The sequence below is a fragment of the Acomys russatus genome, chromosome 18, assembly GCF_903995435.1.
Source record: "Acomys russatus chromosome 18, mAcoRus1.1, whole genome shotgun sequence".
In the NCBI taxonomy this organism is placed as follows: domain Eukaryota; kingdom Metazoa; phylum Chordata; class Mammalia; order Rodentia; family Muridae; genus Acomys; species Acomys russatus.
In genome coordinates this window covers 10,178,031-10,195,467 of record NC_067154.1, presented here as the reverse complement: position 1 = coordinate 10,195,467, position 17,437 = coordinate 10,178,031, and the positions used below count along the sequence as shown (strand labels likewise).

The 17,437-nt window shown below is 44.0% G+C and overlaps 1 protein-coding gene across 1 annotated transcript in view; it reads right to left on the bottom strand.

Moving 5' to 3' along the window:
* Ebf2 (EBF transcription factor 2) overlaps positions 1-17,437 on the bottom strand; it is a 202,087-nt gene that overhangs the window by 48,508 nt on the left and 136,142 nt on the right. The window contains exon 7 of the mRNA XM_051160756.1: positions 10,684-10,765. Coding sequence (XP_051016713.1) covers positions 10,684-10,765 — 82 coding nt within the window. The remainder of the gene's footprint in view (positions 1-10,683; positions 10,766-17,437) is intronic.

The window sequence follows — 17,437 nt, the reverse complement described above, 5'->3', positions numbered from 1 at the left end:
TTTTCCAATGGAGGACTGGTTTCTTCAGTGACAAAACTATGCACATGGCAAGTAGACATCCAAACAGACTTATCCCCCACCCGTGGGTTATCTTTATACCTCACACTGCACTTTGGCCGCTGCTATCTTTATCAAGAGCTCGATTCTCAAAGCTCTGACTGCGTGATTTTGCTGGTTAATGTTAATCAGAGGAACGGCCTGGTCCTGGCCCATCATCCTTTCTCACCTCATACCTAGGCGCTCCTCCCAAGGTGCCTATGTGACGATGATTAAGAATAAAGAAGTCAGGAAGAAAAATGGGTGGGACATCTAAGTGACTTGCTCTCTGGGACAGACAACAATCCCATTGTTTGTAGGGGGTAATGACTCTGGCTAGAAGACTCCTTCTCCATCTTCAGAGTGCTCGCCCCCAAATCACACAAGATTCTACTATTAGCCAGGCACTGGCTTCTGCCATTTCTGTGAGGGTCATACACCTCTCAGCTCAATGTGGGGCCTCAGGAAGGCAGTAACAGGAGGCATTTATAGCTTACCCACTGCCGAGGCCTCTCTGATATCCATACTTAGGAACATGCATACATGCAGCGAAATAAAATGGTCCCCAAAAATTCCCGTTGTTCTGCCAAGTATGGGGGTGGGGGGAACCTTTATGACATTTTACATCTGGAAATGGAATTAAATTCATGATGTGCTTTTCCCTTATTACTGTTCAGTTGCTATATGTGTTATTTCAGCTTTCCCAAAGCACAACTGTATGTGGGGATTTTATATTCCACCTGTGGAAGGAGAAAAGAGGCATAGAGACCATTAAAGTGAGAAGGAATCGGGGCAGACTTCTGGCCATGGGAGACAACCTAGCTGGGCGTCCACATTGTAAGAAGAAATATGCATTGTGTTTTTAATATGCCGGCTAATCCCCGTTACTGATGGGGAGAGGATAATGAAATGGTTCTGCCTGCGCCCTCATTAATGCCACCCAGCCTAACAACAAACCAGTTGGCTACTGCAATTCGCGTCTCAATACTACCTCACTCTTGGCACGTGGAGTTGTGAGCCAGATTTAAAGCCCAGATTCATCTTTGTTGACTGGACTCCGGAGTCCCCCAAATCACCTTAAAATGCCTATCCCACAAGCATGGTGGGTTTTTTTTTTTTAATTTCATAAAAAAATATTTAAGTATTCCCAGGATTCTTAGAAAGAGGCTTTATTTTACATTCTTTGCAGGTAAAGTTTCTGTGCCATGAAGTATCAAGTCCCCAAACAGGAGAACACAAAACTGGTTGCCATAGAAACAGACAGAAGGATTCTGGGATTGTTTGCACCAAGAGTTGTAGCATTAAAGACAAGATTATTTCGTAACTGACCAGACAGTGTGGTGCTTCAACTAGCCATTGAGGGTTTTATTTTATGTACATAAGTGTTTACCTACATATATGTACATGCACCATATGTAGGCTGCCATCAGTTTGCACTGAGCTTCTGAGGCACTAAATGCTTCAAGCAGCCTGCAAGGAGGATGGAGCAGAGTAAACAGAAGACGTCACCAGTGACTATCCCTGTGCAGCAATACATCCATGAAAACTAAGCCGTGTCACCACTCAACACTCTTGAGCCTCAAAGATGAGAAGAAAAAAATCTAGTCCTGAAAGCCTTGATAGGTATTTTCATAGAGAATTCTAAAACTTGAGTTATCCAAGTTGAGGACACTCAGACGACTGGCTTGTGTACATAAGCTTGTGGGCACGTATGCAGGTTTGGGGGTGTGAGGTGAGCTCACGTGGTATCAAGGGACAATCTCCAGCACTTTCTGCCTACTGTTTGAGACAGAGTCTCTTGTCACTCAGGAACTTTGCCAGGCAGGCTGACTAACTGGCAGTGAGCCTCCCGGAACCTGCCTGCCTCTGCCTCCCGTGTCACCACTGATGGGATTAGCAGTGTGCCCAGCTGGTGGTGGTGTTGTTGTTTGAGACAGGGTCTCTCTGTGTAGCCTTAGCTCTCCCGGACTCACTTTGTAGCCCAGGCTGGCCTCGAACTTACAGAGATCCACCTCCCTCTGCCTCTCAAGTGCTGGGATTAAAGGAGTGCGCCACCAGCTTTTTATGAGGATTCTGGGAATGGGACTGAGGTCCTCACACTTACTTGCAAGACAAGGTCTCCACTGAGCTATCTCCCCAGTGCTGTTCTGACTTGAAAGCAAAACCAAGCAAAAGCCTGGAGTCCACCTAGACAGACTCTGTGTACAAGGGTCTTCTGCTGGGGTGTTTTGGCAAGCTCTGCTTTGGAATAGAGCTTGTTTTTATTTTTACATCAATTATTTTAGTTCTTTTTTTTTTTTTTTTTTTTTTTAACACTTACTAGAAATGTTTTAGGTCAGACTTGCTTTTTAAAAAAATCGAATTGAATACATAGAGAAATAAAGAGGCAGAACTTTTTTTTAGCCAGCTTTTCATTATGTCCCTAGAGAGCCTAGAGCCCGTTCATCTGCTTCATATTCTCAATTCCTTCTTCTCAAAGGCCATAGACACTTGCCGTGCCTCCGTACCTCACCGTCTTCCATCAGCCCCACTGCTTTTCCCATCGAAACTGGATGCCAAGAAGGATGTTGCAGTCAAGAGCGGTATTTTACTAGCAGAATTTTGGGAGCCTCTGGGGAGCCATGTAATACATTTGATGCAGTTCTTTGTTTGACTCCATGATTCGCTCCCACCACCCTGTCTCCCAAAGGACACCATGAGTCACCTGCTGTCCATCAAAAATCAGAACCACATAGTCTCCTCATACGCAGTTTAAAGGCATGCATTTCTGTTACAGGACTGAGAAAGCTCTGGTCTGTGTTCTAGTAATTTTTTTTCTTAATTTTTTATTTCATTGTACTGGGATGGGCACAGGGGTAGTTTAACACCCAAATTTGCATCCTCTAAGACATTTGAACACGTAGAACTTGCTTTCACCTGTCCGAGGTCTGGCATATCCTTGCCTAAAAGTTATTTATGTGGCTGTCAATTTGGACACCTGCCCCCTTCCTCCAAAAAATAGAACTCAAAATCCTCAAAAATGCAAGTTAGTCACAACTGACATCACCCTGATTCCTGGCCACATTTGAGATACTGAAGGTCAGGAGGTGTGAAGACAGAAGGTTGCTTCGGCGGAGAAAAGCTAGAAGGAGCTCGCAGCATTCCACAACAAGAGCGTCACATAGAGAGAAAGCCTCTTATCCCCTCAGAGCTTCTCCCTCAACCCCAGAGAGATGACTGCCGCCCTGGGCCTACCTGGTTTGCTTATGGCCAAAGCGTGGGTTCAGCCGCTGATCAGAGGGGCCCCCAAGTCAAGTGGTTTTCATTATGTGTTTAGAACTGCGGCCCTGGTAGCACAGGGACTTTCAAATGGGATGGGCTGTGAGATCACACAGCAGCTGGGGCAGCTCTCAGACCAAGAGGTTTGCGCTGAAGAAACCTGCCGGCAGCTGGGGCTGTATTAAATTCGTACCATTTGGAGTTAATTTAAACTCTCCTTTCCCTCTTCAACGGGTGTGAGAGAAACATTCAACATTTTTTATTTAAGGAAAATAGATGGTAGTGCCATTAAAAAGTTTTATATAAGAGCTAGGGGTTTAAAAAAAAAAATCATAAGGGGTTGTTGGATAGATGTTGGCTCAGTTCCAAGACATGAGTAGCCGTGGCCTTTGCTCCTGCTTCATTCAGTCAAACAGACTAATGGTGAACGCCCAGCTGTGTGGACGAGGCATTTTTGTCAGAGAAGCTAATTTCTCCATCATTCTTGTGTGGCTGCAGCCCGCTGAAGTAAAAAACCTGAGGACATCACATTATCCTGCTCTTCCACGCCTGTCAGTCCTTCCACCGGAGGATCTGTGTGTCCGAGGCCCTGTTCTCCCCAGCACCACATATTTCTCGCATCAGAAGTCTGGCAGGCCTGCTATAGGCATGATCCCTAAAGTGTCAACCCCTCCCCTGGAGCCCCTAACCCTCCCCAAGATGCCCTATTTATACCTCATCTTGTATGAATAGATGCGATCCAAAAAACCAAATCAGCTCCTACGTCTTTCCCCATCCATCCTGTGAATTGCTAGAAACTCAGGTGTCCCTCTGTAGATAGTTACAATGTAGCTCTTTTCAAAAAAAAAAAAAAAATATATATATATATATCTGTCTTTATTTAATTTTAATTTACGTGCATTGGTGTGAGGGTGTCAGAACTTGGAGCTACAGACAGTTGTGAGCTGCCATGCGGGTGCTAGGAATTGAACCCAGGACCTTTGGAAGAGCAGACAGTGCTATTAACCACTGAACCAACTCTCCAGCCCACATTATAGCTCTTAAGGTCAAGGAGGATGTGGCTTCTGGATGGTTCTCTGCGTAGCATAGCAATACAAATTAAAATGGACACGGACCAGAGTCTTTGCTGAGCTTATAAGTCAGAGAATAAACAAACAAACAAACAAACAAAAAATTGGTAAAATTTTTGGCTTTTGTTGTTGTTGTTCATTTATAAAAGCCCACTGGAACTAAAAACAAATCATTTGGTAGAACTTAAAGGGCCTGAATTTGGGGATAATTTTAAGACATCTGGAGTCTCCCTCTTTGTCCTAATATTTATCTTCCTATGACCCTTCTTTACACTTTGACTTGGAGGTAGGACACCCATCAAAAAGACCAACAGTAGGATAGCTTAACGGGAAAGCTGGTGTTGCCCCCAGGATGGAAGACACCCCAGCCTTCTCTATTAATGAATGTCCCGTCTTGAGTGGTAGACCTGCTGGCATCATACGTAAGCTCTGCAAACTGTTGAGAAGGACGCCCACACTGTGGTTACAATGAGAAGTCTACGTCATCGCCGGCCACACGGCTGAACTCCAACAGGCACCACTAAGACAACTATACCATGCAGGGGTCCTTCCTCAAAACACCTTAGAGAAGCAGGCCTGGGCACTGAAAAACATTCCTGGCTTCTATTTCTTGCATCCCACCGAAGATGGAGATGGTGCGCATTTGGGTTGCCCTGCTAGGTCTCCAGCTCCTGCCTGGGCCTGGTTAGAAGAACACGGAAAGTTCTCTGCAATGTTCATAGATGACAAGCTGAGTGAAGGCATGCAAGTTTTCACTGTGACCTGGAACAGGCCCAGCCTACCTATCCGTGATGGAGACACAACAGCGAGGAGTCCACAATTGTTGTCAACTCTAACTGTGCTTTAGAATGTAAATACGGGAAACAGCATCGTGCTGACCTTCCTCTGGGTTTCTTAACTGCCTATTCTTTACCCATCTAGCAGAGAAACAAAGAATGGGGCTCATTCTGACTTAGCTTACACTGGACATCTTCCTTTTAGGGGGAGTGATCCCTGGAAATGCTAACTTCTCCCTTATCCATCCTTTTCCTTCCTTTCTTCTTTCATCTCTTAAAAATTCAGGGAATAACAATGTGTTGGGCACTACAGAGTTTACAGATGATGCTATGGACAGGTGAGAAATAAAAAGTTACCAAACCATTCAAACTGCACTCAAGGAGCTTGTGTTAGAGAGACAAATACCCGTTGCCTGGAAATGTGGTGATAGTCAGAGGTTATGGAGGCTATGGTGTGTTGGGCAAGAAACCAGTAGCCCTGGGGAGGCAGAAAATGCTCCACCAAATAACATACATATGTGGTCCTGAGCCGGGCGCGGTGGTGCACGCCTTTAATCCCAGCACTCGGGAGGCAGAGGCAGGCGGATCGCTGTGAGTTCGAGGCCAGCCTGGTCCACAAAGCGAGTCTCGGAAAGCCAAGGCTACACAGAGAAACCCTGTCTCTAAAAACCACAAAAACAAACAAACAAACAAACAAACAAACAAACATGTGGTCCTGAAGGGTGAGGAATCACCAATTAGAAAACAGTGAAGGGTTTTTAGAGAAGTGCGCATGTGAGACGATGCCTCGCTGGCAGTGAAAGCAGAGGGGTGTGCCTGTGAGCAGTAGACAACACACGGGGGCTTTCCTGAGGTGTGTAAGGTGGAAGATCTGTCTGTGATGAAGATACTGAGGCAATGTATCTTACCAGACTCTTGCGTTGCTAGCCAGTGGTGTCCTAATAGGTCACTTGTCATTAGAGCCGAGAGGGGTTTGGACTTAGGAAGGAGTAGAGGGACCCATCACAGGAGAGAGAGATGGGTTTGCTGGACACTTAGGAGAAGGAAGTGACACTTTACCAAAGAAAGAGGGGGAAATGATTGGGAGCAGGGGTGGGGGGCTGCAGGGGGTGGGGGGTTGGAGGGAGTTGGGGGGGGTTGGTAAGCACTAAGCTCTGTTTTAAGATGCATTCATTAGCCATTGAAGGGAAGATGCTCAGAAGGCCAGCTAAAGCCTCATCTACAGATCCAAAGAGGATATGGAGCCAGAAGTCACCTGACACAGGTAACCCTTAAAACCAGGAGAGTGGCTGGGAGACGGGGCAGGCCTGTGTGGACAGAGTACAGAATATACGCTGAGGCTGATGCATGGTACTAGATGAACTTCTTTAGATCAGAAGCCCGTGGAACCCTGGGACATGCTCTGGAGATTCTCAAACATACTAAGATTTTTATGCATGCAGCCTTTCCCAGACTCTCAAAGGAATTGGAGACCAAAAAAAAAAGGGGGGGAAGGGGTTAAGACTCATATATTTCCACAGACAATTGTCAATTAACTGCATATCCTATGGTGTTTAGGGTTTGATCAGAACTGAAGAAGAGATTGATTGGTTCAGTCACAGACATGTGCTTCATATAATGATTTGGTCCTGTTCAATGGTGGCAGATGAGGGGAAGTTAAGATTCTAAGTTCTGCCAGTATTAAGAGAGGAGTAAGAGTTCGGCTAGGTTCATGGCTTTGTTAGAAATGCCTGTGTTCCGTTCAGATCTGCCCAGAAGCATTCTTCGATCATATACGCGTTTGATCATGAGCAGAAGTTATTTTACTGTGAGGCAAAGAACTGCCACCCTTATCAATGCGAATGGTACGTATAATCCAGTTGTGCTCTGTGACCACTCTCCCACCATCGTCACCACCTGCTGTCTCTGGCTTTGTGTCACATCTGAAGTCTGATCCAGGCTTCTCAGTTGACCATGCAGCACACAGGCAACCCTTGTGTCATACAAGCCTCCCCCACATAAAAGAGCTGCTACTGACCCATTACTTTCTTCCTGGAATCTGAGCCGTTTCTAAAGCTGCTGGGTCACAAATCTAATGAGGTCCCAGCATCTCAGATATATAATGAATCCTTGCCAACTCGACAATTAAAATATAAAAATAAAAAAAGACCCCGTTTCAAAATGAGCGAAGGATTTAAATGGGCATCTTCCAAAGGAGATGAAGTGGGTGACAAATACATCAAAAGGGAGCTGGCATCACTTTCCTCAGGCATGAGGGACGGGCAGTCCAAAACAGCGATGAGAGACCACTCTAGTGCCATAGAGCGACTCATTTTAAAAATAAAACGGGGGTCTGGAGAGATGGCTTAACAGAGCAGAGAACATGCTGTTCTTGCCGAGGACCAAGTTCATTTCCCAGCACCCATGATAGACAGTTCACTGTCTGTAACTCCAGCTCCAGGTGAGCCAGCAACCTCTTCTGGCCTCTGCAAGCACCGCACTTATATTCGCATACACAATTATGAATAAAATAAATCTTTAGAAAAAATAAATAAAACTAGGAGGGATTAGAGACGCTAGTGTCTTCACACATGACTGGTAGAAATCCAAACTGGTGCAGCCACTGTGGAAAAGAATTTGGCAGTTTCTCAAAAAGTTAAAGATAGAGTTACCCTGTGATCCAGAAATGCTACTCCTAGCTCTGTCCCCAAGAGAACTGAAAACATATGTTCCCAAAACAACTCAATATCACAGAAGCTTTAAAGGCATAAAACACAAATGTTAGTTAACTAAATAATGGGTAAGCAAAATGCAATCTACACAGACAATGGAATAGTACTCAGCTATAAAAAAGAATGAGGTGTTGTTACCTCACTGACCTTGAATACAACAATGCTAAGTGAAAAATCCATGACATATTGAGAGATTTGATTTACATGAAATTTCCAGGACAAATCCATAAAGGCAAAAAGTAGGTTAGTGGTTTCAGGTAACTGAGAAGAAATGGTAATTAGGAAGCACAGAGTAATTTGCAAGGTGATGAGAATGTTCTGGAATCAGCAGTGGCGGTCACACAACACCATTGAGGTGTTAAAGCCATTGGCAGGCACACGCTAAAGTGCTTGTGACAGAGGTGTGCGTTGTTCGTGAACTTCACCTCACCTTAAATTAAAAACGTGAAACAAAATGGACAGGTGATGTTAGGTTGGCCCTAGAAATAATACCTGAATTCATAAGCTTTCTTGCACACTGCTTGTCTATGAAGAAGCTAACTACCCTCATGGAGGCCAAGGCTTCCCGGGGGCTCTGATGTTGGCATATTAATTTTAAGCCACAGAGCCCAAAGGGCAGAGAAACCCTCACTTAGCAAAGACCTGAAGACTCAAGCAAGGCTGGTGTGTGTTTGCCTCATGAATACATTTCTAAATTGAGGGTAGGGTTTTAAATTTGAAGATCCTCTGAGGCATGTGTCCACTGAACACCCTGACTTTTCACTCAGCCCCACCCTACCCCCAATTTAGATAGCATAGAACCCACGCTGCCTGCTTCTTTTTCCCTAGACTGTGTTTCTTCCAGCAATGAAGCAAATATTTGCTCCTGGTGGCAACCTGAGAATCTGGTAATATTCACTGTTCTTTAACAAAAATTAACTTTGTAGTAGCATTTGGAATGCTGGCATGGTCAACTTCCATTGTGTGGGACCTTCCTGAGGATTTCTAGGAAGGCTGACTGCTTGTCTCTTTGTCTTCCTATGATCCAACAGAGGAATCTGCTGGAGATTTTTAACTCCAAAGCAGCAACTGTTTAAATGGAGCTTGATGATGGTATTAAATATTATAATTACAATTTTGGGCTAAGTGGTGGTGGTGCACGCCTTGCCTTTAGTCCCAGGAAGCAGAGGCAGGTAGTTCTCAGAGATCAAGGCCAGCCTGGTCTACACAGCAAGTTCCCAGACAACCAAAAATACACAGAGAAACCCTGCCTCAACAAAACCCGTAAACAGATGATAGATAGATAGATAGATAGATAGATAGATAGATAGATCAGATGATATAGAAAATAGATGATAGATAGATATAGAAAATAGAAAGTAGATGCATGAATAGATAGATAGATAGATAGATATTAGTTAGTCATAGCAAATCATTGGATAACCATGGTGTGGGTTGGAAAACAGTGAATTCAGGATTGCTTTTGAAGCAATTTGCACTGGCCTCCTGGATGCCCATCACTCCTAATTTCTTTTTCTTTTCTGTTTTTTTCCCCTTTCTCTTTCTCTCCTTCTTCCTTTCCTTCCCTTTTCTCTTGTTTGCTCTCTTCTCTTTTCAGTACTGGGGGCCGGGGGGAGCTGAACCCCAAGGTCCCCGATCCAGGCAAGCTCTCTATCCCTGAGCTACGCCCAAAGCCCCTGTTAGTTCCTCAGTAGTTTTGTCCCCAACACCCTTTTGACATTTGGCTTCACTGTAGACATTCTCCAAAGGACACACAGGGGCAGGACCTAACTCCCCGGGTCCAGAATGGAGTAAACAAATATCACTTCTCACAGCAAACCCATTGCCCATGTCAAGGCCACAGCAAAACACAACCCCAGAAGCTTTGGCACTTGCACACCCATGATCTAGGAGGTCTGTGACCAATCCTCCTTATTCTGACACTTCTCGGAGCAGGGTCGAGTTGCCACATTTTCTAGAACCTTCCCTCTCTTGAGGCAGTAGGGTAACCAACCCTGTTTTTTCAACTTATTGAGTCTTGAGCGTCAATGGTTTAATACATTTTTTTTTATTCTCTGTGGAGAACAGAGCCACACATACCCAGGGAAGACATGGAGGGGAGAAGAACCATTTGTTGAGTTAAATACAGTCCTTCAGATCATGGGGAAGTGAGCCTGGCAGCTGTACTTCCTCCCAACTCTAACCCAACGCTCTGCCCTAGCTCTGTTTATTAGCTGTCTCCTCAGCACATCAGTGGCAGGGGTGATGAAATCGGTGGCAGATTTCACTGTCAGGCAGCTGGGTCACTGTCCCCTGGGTCTTGTTGTCATGCTGCAGTTTTAAAGTGACCATGGCTGCTTGGATTGCTACCTTCCAACAGGCCGAGGGACCACTAACAGTTAACTGGTGGAAGAGAAGGACCGGAGCTGTTGCTTGCAGAAAACACACAGAGAAGCAGCTTTGAAAACTCCCAAGGTGGCTGAGTATCAAGAACATGGCCCCTGGTGTGGGCAGCTGTGAGTGCAAGGGGCAGCCCGAGGGCTGAAAATCAAATCTCCAGCCCAGGCTAGTGCCTCTCCCATGAGGCTCTGCCAGTAGAGGCAAAAAAAAAAAAAAAAAAAAAAAAAAAAAAAAAAAAAAAAAGAAAAGAAAAGAAAAGAAAAAGAAATAACCTAAACCCTACAAAATGAAAAACCTCCATCCTTCCACCTTGGTAGAAGGAGGTTTTCATCAATGTTATCTCTTGTGGGGCTAGCACTATCCATGAGGTATGGATTTGAGGGGAAAGAGAGAGAGGAAGAGAGAGAAAACAGGGTGACTTATTTAATAGGTGTGATCCTCAGGGCCCCTTACCTGGAACCGTCTCATGTCCCTTGGGTTTCCTGCTGTTTTCAAACAATTCTGATTGCACTTCAGGAAAAATTTTAAAAAGAATCTGTGAAGAGAAAGCAATGTGTTACTTTTTTTTTTTTTTCAGTAAACATTTTTTAACGAGAGACTCTATCTGCGTTCTATTAGATTTGATTTGAGGGGAAAGAAAAAAAAAAATAGGCGATTGTGTTTCAGGTCTGGGGAATTTCAAGCAGCCGTGCCTGGGAGAGGACGGCTGCTGACCCTCTGCAATTTGCAAATTTGGACGTTTTCAATGGCAAGCTCGGAGACCCCTTTCTCCATCACGGTGGGGGATTGTTAAGCGGTTCACAATCTGGGCTCTGGTCCTCACACCCACCGGCCTGGAATCTGTGCAGCCTTCCCTCTGCAAAAGAGGGCTCTGAGTGCAGTAGTGACCCCTGCTGTACAGAAAGTACTGCTCTGGCTTAGAAATCACAGGACAAGGCCCAGAACCTAGGACTTCTCAGGTCTCAGCCTTTTCTGACCACACAATACCTTCATGCTTGCATCTGAAGGTGGTCTCGGTTTCCCACAACATGTGCAGAAATAATTAAAAAAAAAACAGTATACAATTATCTAAAGCTTAAGTCCATTGGGCAAGGATAGCCCAGGCATTTGTGATGAACAGCAAACAGGAACGGCCTCTCTGCCCCTCTAGAGACAGCCCAGAGAAACACAAATCACAACCTGTGCTTATTGTTTGTAAGGCATGATCTTTCTTTTTTTGAAGCCCTTATTCCCTTAAATAATTTGTGTCATTTCAAAACTGGGCATCTCGGATCAGACGGTTGCACCAACCAAGAAAAATGACAAAGGGAACCTTTGCAGCAATTTGCCTCGTCCCTATTTTAAAATTTTTGTTTCAAAATACAATAAGTTTTTCATTTATTTCACTTGCAGAGTCCTTTTCCTTAAATAAAAAAAAAAAAAAAAAAAAAAAAAAAAATCTAGCTTTTGCAGTGTTGAAGTCCCAGGTGAGCTAGGCCTATTTCCCTTTCTGTTACTATGACAACGAAATTTTACCGCAGTCCCAAGGTCCCTTCAGAACTCTCGCATCTACGCCTTGAATTAGAACTTTAAAGGAAAAGATATACATTTTCCCCAGGATTTACCAATAAAAATAAGTAGAAATGAATCAGTTTCAAGAAAATTCTATTTTAAAAGCCCGGGTTTGGTAAGAGGATCTTGACATGACCTTCTCCTTGTGTTTTTATTTGTTTGTTTGCTTTTGTTTTTTTACCACCCACACAAAAGAAAGCACCCCAATTAACTGTATGTTTCACTTAAAAACTAAGGCAATGAGAGGATGCCATGAGGTAACAGACAGAGGGGGAAACTGGTCTATCTTTTTTCTGCGACTCTTAATCTTTGTTTGCTAAACACACTGGGCAACATGCTCCCGACCCTACCTATGAATAAGGTTGGCTACGGATTTTGAAATAATGGCAAAAACATGTTTCCATTATTTGGCATATTCCCTGGGCTTGTCTCTGGGGCCATCTTGTATGGGGTGTGTGCGAGGCCAGGCAGGCATGGCTTTCTGTGTGCTATGAAGGTGTGGGGGTCCTGATCAAAATTCTCCCGAAAGACCAAGGCAAAGAAATCATTGTGCCAGCACTGTGCACCGTACGGAACGCTTATAACCTGCTACAGCTTTCCACAGCACAGGAGAAGCCTGTCTGCACTCACTTGGGTGGGCACAGGAAGGAGAGAGGCTTTTGTTTAAGTCAGGACTGACCAGAATCAAGCATCTTCTTTCTAGGGGACGATATTCCTACACTCATCAGCCACGGCCACTTACAAACACTCAGGCCTGCTCGAACCATCTGCTACAAACTTACCTCTTTCTGAGCAAGAGCCCCCCCACCCCACCCAAACTTGCTCCCCAACATATACCTGCCGGAAGTCATTCACCTCTTTCCCCATGTCAGAGCCAAGCTAAGCACATCTTCTCATTTGCTCCTTGATTTTTGAAGTTTTGCTTTTCAACAACCGGGCTCCAGATAACGTGTTCTGTGTGCCCTGTGTGCACTTCCCCCTCTCCTCCCCCACTCCTGTTCCCAAACAGGATCTGGTGAAAGCATTAATGTTCACCGAGCCATTACTACCAGAATGGTGTGGTAGGTGGAAAAGTGCGAAAGAGATAAATGTTTACATAAAATCCAACTGATTTAGGGAAGCATGTGGCCTGGTGAAAGGCTTTACTCATTTTAAATTAGGACCCTAAACAGTTCTTTGGATGGAAAACACCCAGTTTTGATTCTCTTGCTTGTCTGAGGGCTGAGTCTGTAACCTACACAGCAGACCCCCACATACCGAGGATTTAGCGTCCGGCTCACAAAGGGGAAAGGAACAGTGGAAAAGAGGAGTGGATGGGAGTGAGGACAGAAGGATGTTACATTATTCAATATATAATTGCTGAAGTGGATAACATTAGAATGCTGCTGTGGATGCGTTTACATGTGAGTTTAAAAGTTAATTAAAAAGAAATTCTAGGGCTTACAAACATTGTCAAATCTCTCTCAAGATTTTACTGATGTCTTCTGACACACACACAGACACATGCACACACACACAGACACACACACAGACACACACACACACACACACACACACACACACACACCTCTTCCCAACTGGTGCAAAACTCTCATGAGCCATATTATCTATTAGCAACAGAGTAACTTGCAAGGAACAAATTCTCTCAGAATCCCCTGGGTCTCGATCTCTCCAAAACCAGAGGTGCCTGGAGAATGTCAGCCCTCTCTATTCAGAAACAAAAAACCCAAAAGAATTCCAAGATTCAGACCAAATGTGCGGATTCTTCTCAGAATGGGAGTGGTTTCCACTTTTTCCAAACAACAGCGACTACACAGATATTATAAGCACTTAACGTGCTGCAGTTTGCCAGCCTTCTGACTGCATTCCTAACAAGTGAACCCAAACAACAGCAAGGGTAGCCTTGCTTTTGGAGAAAGAGGCGTGGAGATGTGGGGTCAACAACTAAACCCCAAACCCTGGCATTCCACATAGCTGAGACAGCGTCATGTCCCAGAATGCTTTGCTTCACTCTAACAAATAGGCACTAGAAGTGAACTAGCCTTGACCATGTGACCAAGGCCTTAGTTTCTCCGACTGCTAAAGGAAACGTTTAACTGGATTATTCTGGAGCTCATTGCAACATCAACGATCTATAGCTGGGAAGTGAGAACCTTCCAGAAAGGGCTACTTTGGGATAAGAACCTACTCGTGACCCCCACCATCCCCGATAGAGTCATTAAAATCTACGTGAATAAACATATAGGGCAAGGAGCACCCCTCTGACCCATAATTTTTTCCTGCTCTCCCAAGGAAAGGAAAAATGGCTAAAGACCATAGGTCAGTGCCTTCTCTAGCCCCGCCCCCTTTTGTATGATGAATGGCTAAAGGATCGGGGTACACCAAAGCAGAAGAGATTAATTGCTGTTTCTCTAGGTGGGTTCTCCCCTTATTCTACAGAATACATTCTAAAACTCTCAGGGGATCCCTAAAACCACCAATAATACCAAGCCCTGAGCATATTCTGGGTCCTAATATACCCATGACAGTTTAATTTATAAATTTGGCACAGTGGGAAACTAGCAATTCCTAATTCATAAAATTCAACAACTATAACAATGTGCTGTCATGAACTTTAAAATTCATGAGTTGCTCATGTCTGGAATTTTCCATTTCATATTTTTGGGTCATTCATAGTTGGTCATGGGTAGCTGAAACCTGAAAAGGTGAGGCCATAGAGAAAGAGACTATATTATGTAGTTAGCACACAAAGCATCACCTAAATCTTTAAACAGCCCTTCCAGTGAAGAGCCATCCGTGAGTGGGGAAATGAAGGCCCCAGCCAGGTATTTGAGAAATGTGTCAGGGATCAGCGTGGGCATAAAATTGGAACCTGGCAACCAGCGCCATCTGGTGCTCTCTGTTCCCCACACCATGGTGCTGGCTGCACCATCACCTGGGTATATTGAAAAACACTAAAGTACCCGTTTCAAGGAATCAGCATCATGATATGTAAATTACATCGCAATAAAGCTGCTAAGTTTGTCTCTATAGAAAGCACTCCTAATAAGGAGGGAAAAAAGAAAAACAAAAAAGAATAAATAAATGAATGGGGCACTGAGGAGAGAGAGATCTGGCTTCTTGAAGAGCAAATACACCCAAGAAGAAAACATTAAGCCAAAGATGGCCACAAAGGAAGATGCCCTTGATGTTGAAAACCTTTGCTGGTTCTGTTTCTTGTCTCATTTGATCAATGTGTTTTAAGTATGTTCTAGATGCCAGGAAAGGTCATACACAATGGCAAAGGACTTGACCTTGTGCACATACAACCAAACTATTCAGGATGTGCTTGGCCCAGAGTCTCAAATGACTCTAGAAATTCTGGATATGAATCTGAATAAGATCAAAGCATATTACACGGTATTCAAAAAATTTGTCTTTTCCCTTCCAATCTCTGTGGTATTGGGATAGTCTGCATTGTGTAGGAACACAACGAAACTCTCAGATGGCTCAGACTGGTCCTGACCCATCTTAACTAGAAACTGAATTTCAAACTAAATGTACAATAGAGGTCAAAGCTAGTGTCCAACAGTGGAGGCAGATATTCCACAAAAACCACGGGAAGGAAAACTATTGAACATCCTTTTCAGACCCTAGAAGTTGGACCACATATTTGAAGGTCACAGCCAGTGTCCTGCCTATCAGGGTTTATGGAAGAGACTTTTCAGTGTATCTCCAATTTTAAACTCTAAGGTCTAACTCTTTCTTTAAATTTTTAATACAAAACCTAGTCAGTCAACCATTATAGAAGAGTCAAGAAAATTAGTATACAGAGATGCACACTGAAGAGAGACATGCTAGGAATAGTTACCACTATAAAGAAATCTACCCAAAGTCAAATGACTCCCTTTGAAGTTAAGATTCCTCTTGAAGTCTTGATTCTCATCAAATGAGAAAATCTAATTTCTTATGTTCTAGAAAGAGATTCTGCCATAACATAACCATGATGCATATGCCTCAAACAAGATGGTACCACACATCCTCAAAAGGCCATGAACAATGGTACTATATCTGCTGTGATGGCCACATATGCAGACAGATTCTCTAAGCTGAGCCAAACAGCTGGTGACTATATTCTGATAGATCATGTGGGTACATACAGGTAGGTGTCCATTGATCTTTGAAGAAGGTACCTTTTTATCTGGATTAGCTATGAAAACTTTTTTAAAGCCCAATAAATTAAAACACAATTGCATTTCATTGCTCATGTGTGATGGAAAAAAAGACAACAACTTTTTTTCCTTAAAGTTCTCTTAAAGCATCTCAACTACTAAGTGTATGGATGTCCACAGCAAGTGTGTGGATGTCCACAGCAAATGTGTGGATGTCCACAGCAAATGTGTGGATGTCCACAGCAAGTGTGTGGATGTCCACAGCAAATGCGTGGATGTCCACAGCAAATGTACGGATGTCCACAGCAAGTATGTGGATGTCCACAGTCAATGTGTGGATGTCCACAGCAAATGTGTGGATGTCCACAGCAAGTGTGTTGATGTCCACAGCAAATGTGTGGATGTCCACAGCAAATGTGTGGATGTCCACAGCAAATGTGTGGATGTCCACAGCAAGTGTGTGGATGTCCACAGCAAATGTGTGGATGTCCACAGCAAATGTGTGGATGTCCACAGCAAGTGTGTGGATGTCCACAGTCAATGTGTGGATGTCCACAGTAAATGTGTGGATGTCCACAGCAAATGTGTGGATGTCCACAGCAAATGTGTGGATGTCCACAGCAAATGTGTGGATGTCCACAGTAAAGTGTGCCAAGGAAAAGGAGTGGGTTGATGCTCTCTTCTCCTAGGATCTTCCATACAGTCTCACCCTTCAGGAGATCTGGCAATCTAGTCTCTAGTGCCAAGGTGAGAAGCCATGCTGGATGGATAGACACAGGGATAGGTCGATAGGTCAGCTGTCTCATCTTGAGGGTATCCCTCAAGATAGCTGACCTTGCTTTTAGTGATGAGAAAGCCTTCATGAGGCTGATCTTCCCTTGTGACGAGTGACAAACACCAGAATTTTCTCTCTAATCTAGATCTTCAGTGTCTTTTCTGGGCCTTCCAGCATTAAACAGAATACAGTTTCATGCAGAAAGAAAAGCCTCCAAAAAAACCTCCAAATTTAAGTAGCAGAAGGACCAGCAACCTTGAAGAGTCTGATCCCCAAAGAGTCCATCCAGCACCCTAAAGCTTTAAGGATCCGGTGACAACCCTGACAACTGTTACAAGAGACTGATAAGCTAAGCTCCCAATCGTCTCCTGTTACCTCCAGAAACAAGATGTGGGTAGAGCATGGAAGACTCTAGGATTTGGGGTCTGCCTAAGCAAGTTTGAGGTGACTAGCAACGAAGGCCCAACAAGATTCATGGAGAGGGTGGATAACTGAAAAGTTCTGATTGGCTTGAGTGGCCATCTGCTCATTTCAGTATCCGTGGGTGAGGGATGGCTAGAGATAGTGAGGGATGGTTGCAGCCATTTTTGTAAGATGACTTCTATTGTCTCCATTTATTTAAAAAATAAATAAATACTGTAAACATGATACATGAACAAAGAGAACTAACTATCTCTTTCTTCCAAGACTTTCTTAAGAAAGAAGCAAATGATCCTTAACATTAATTTAT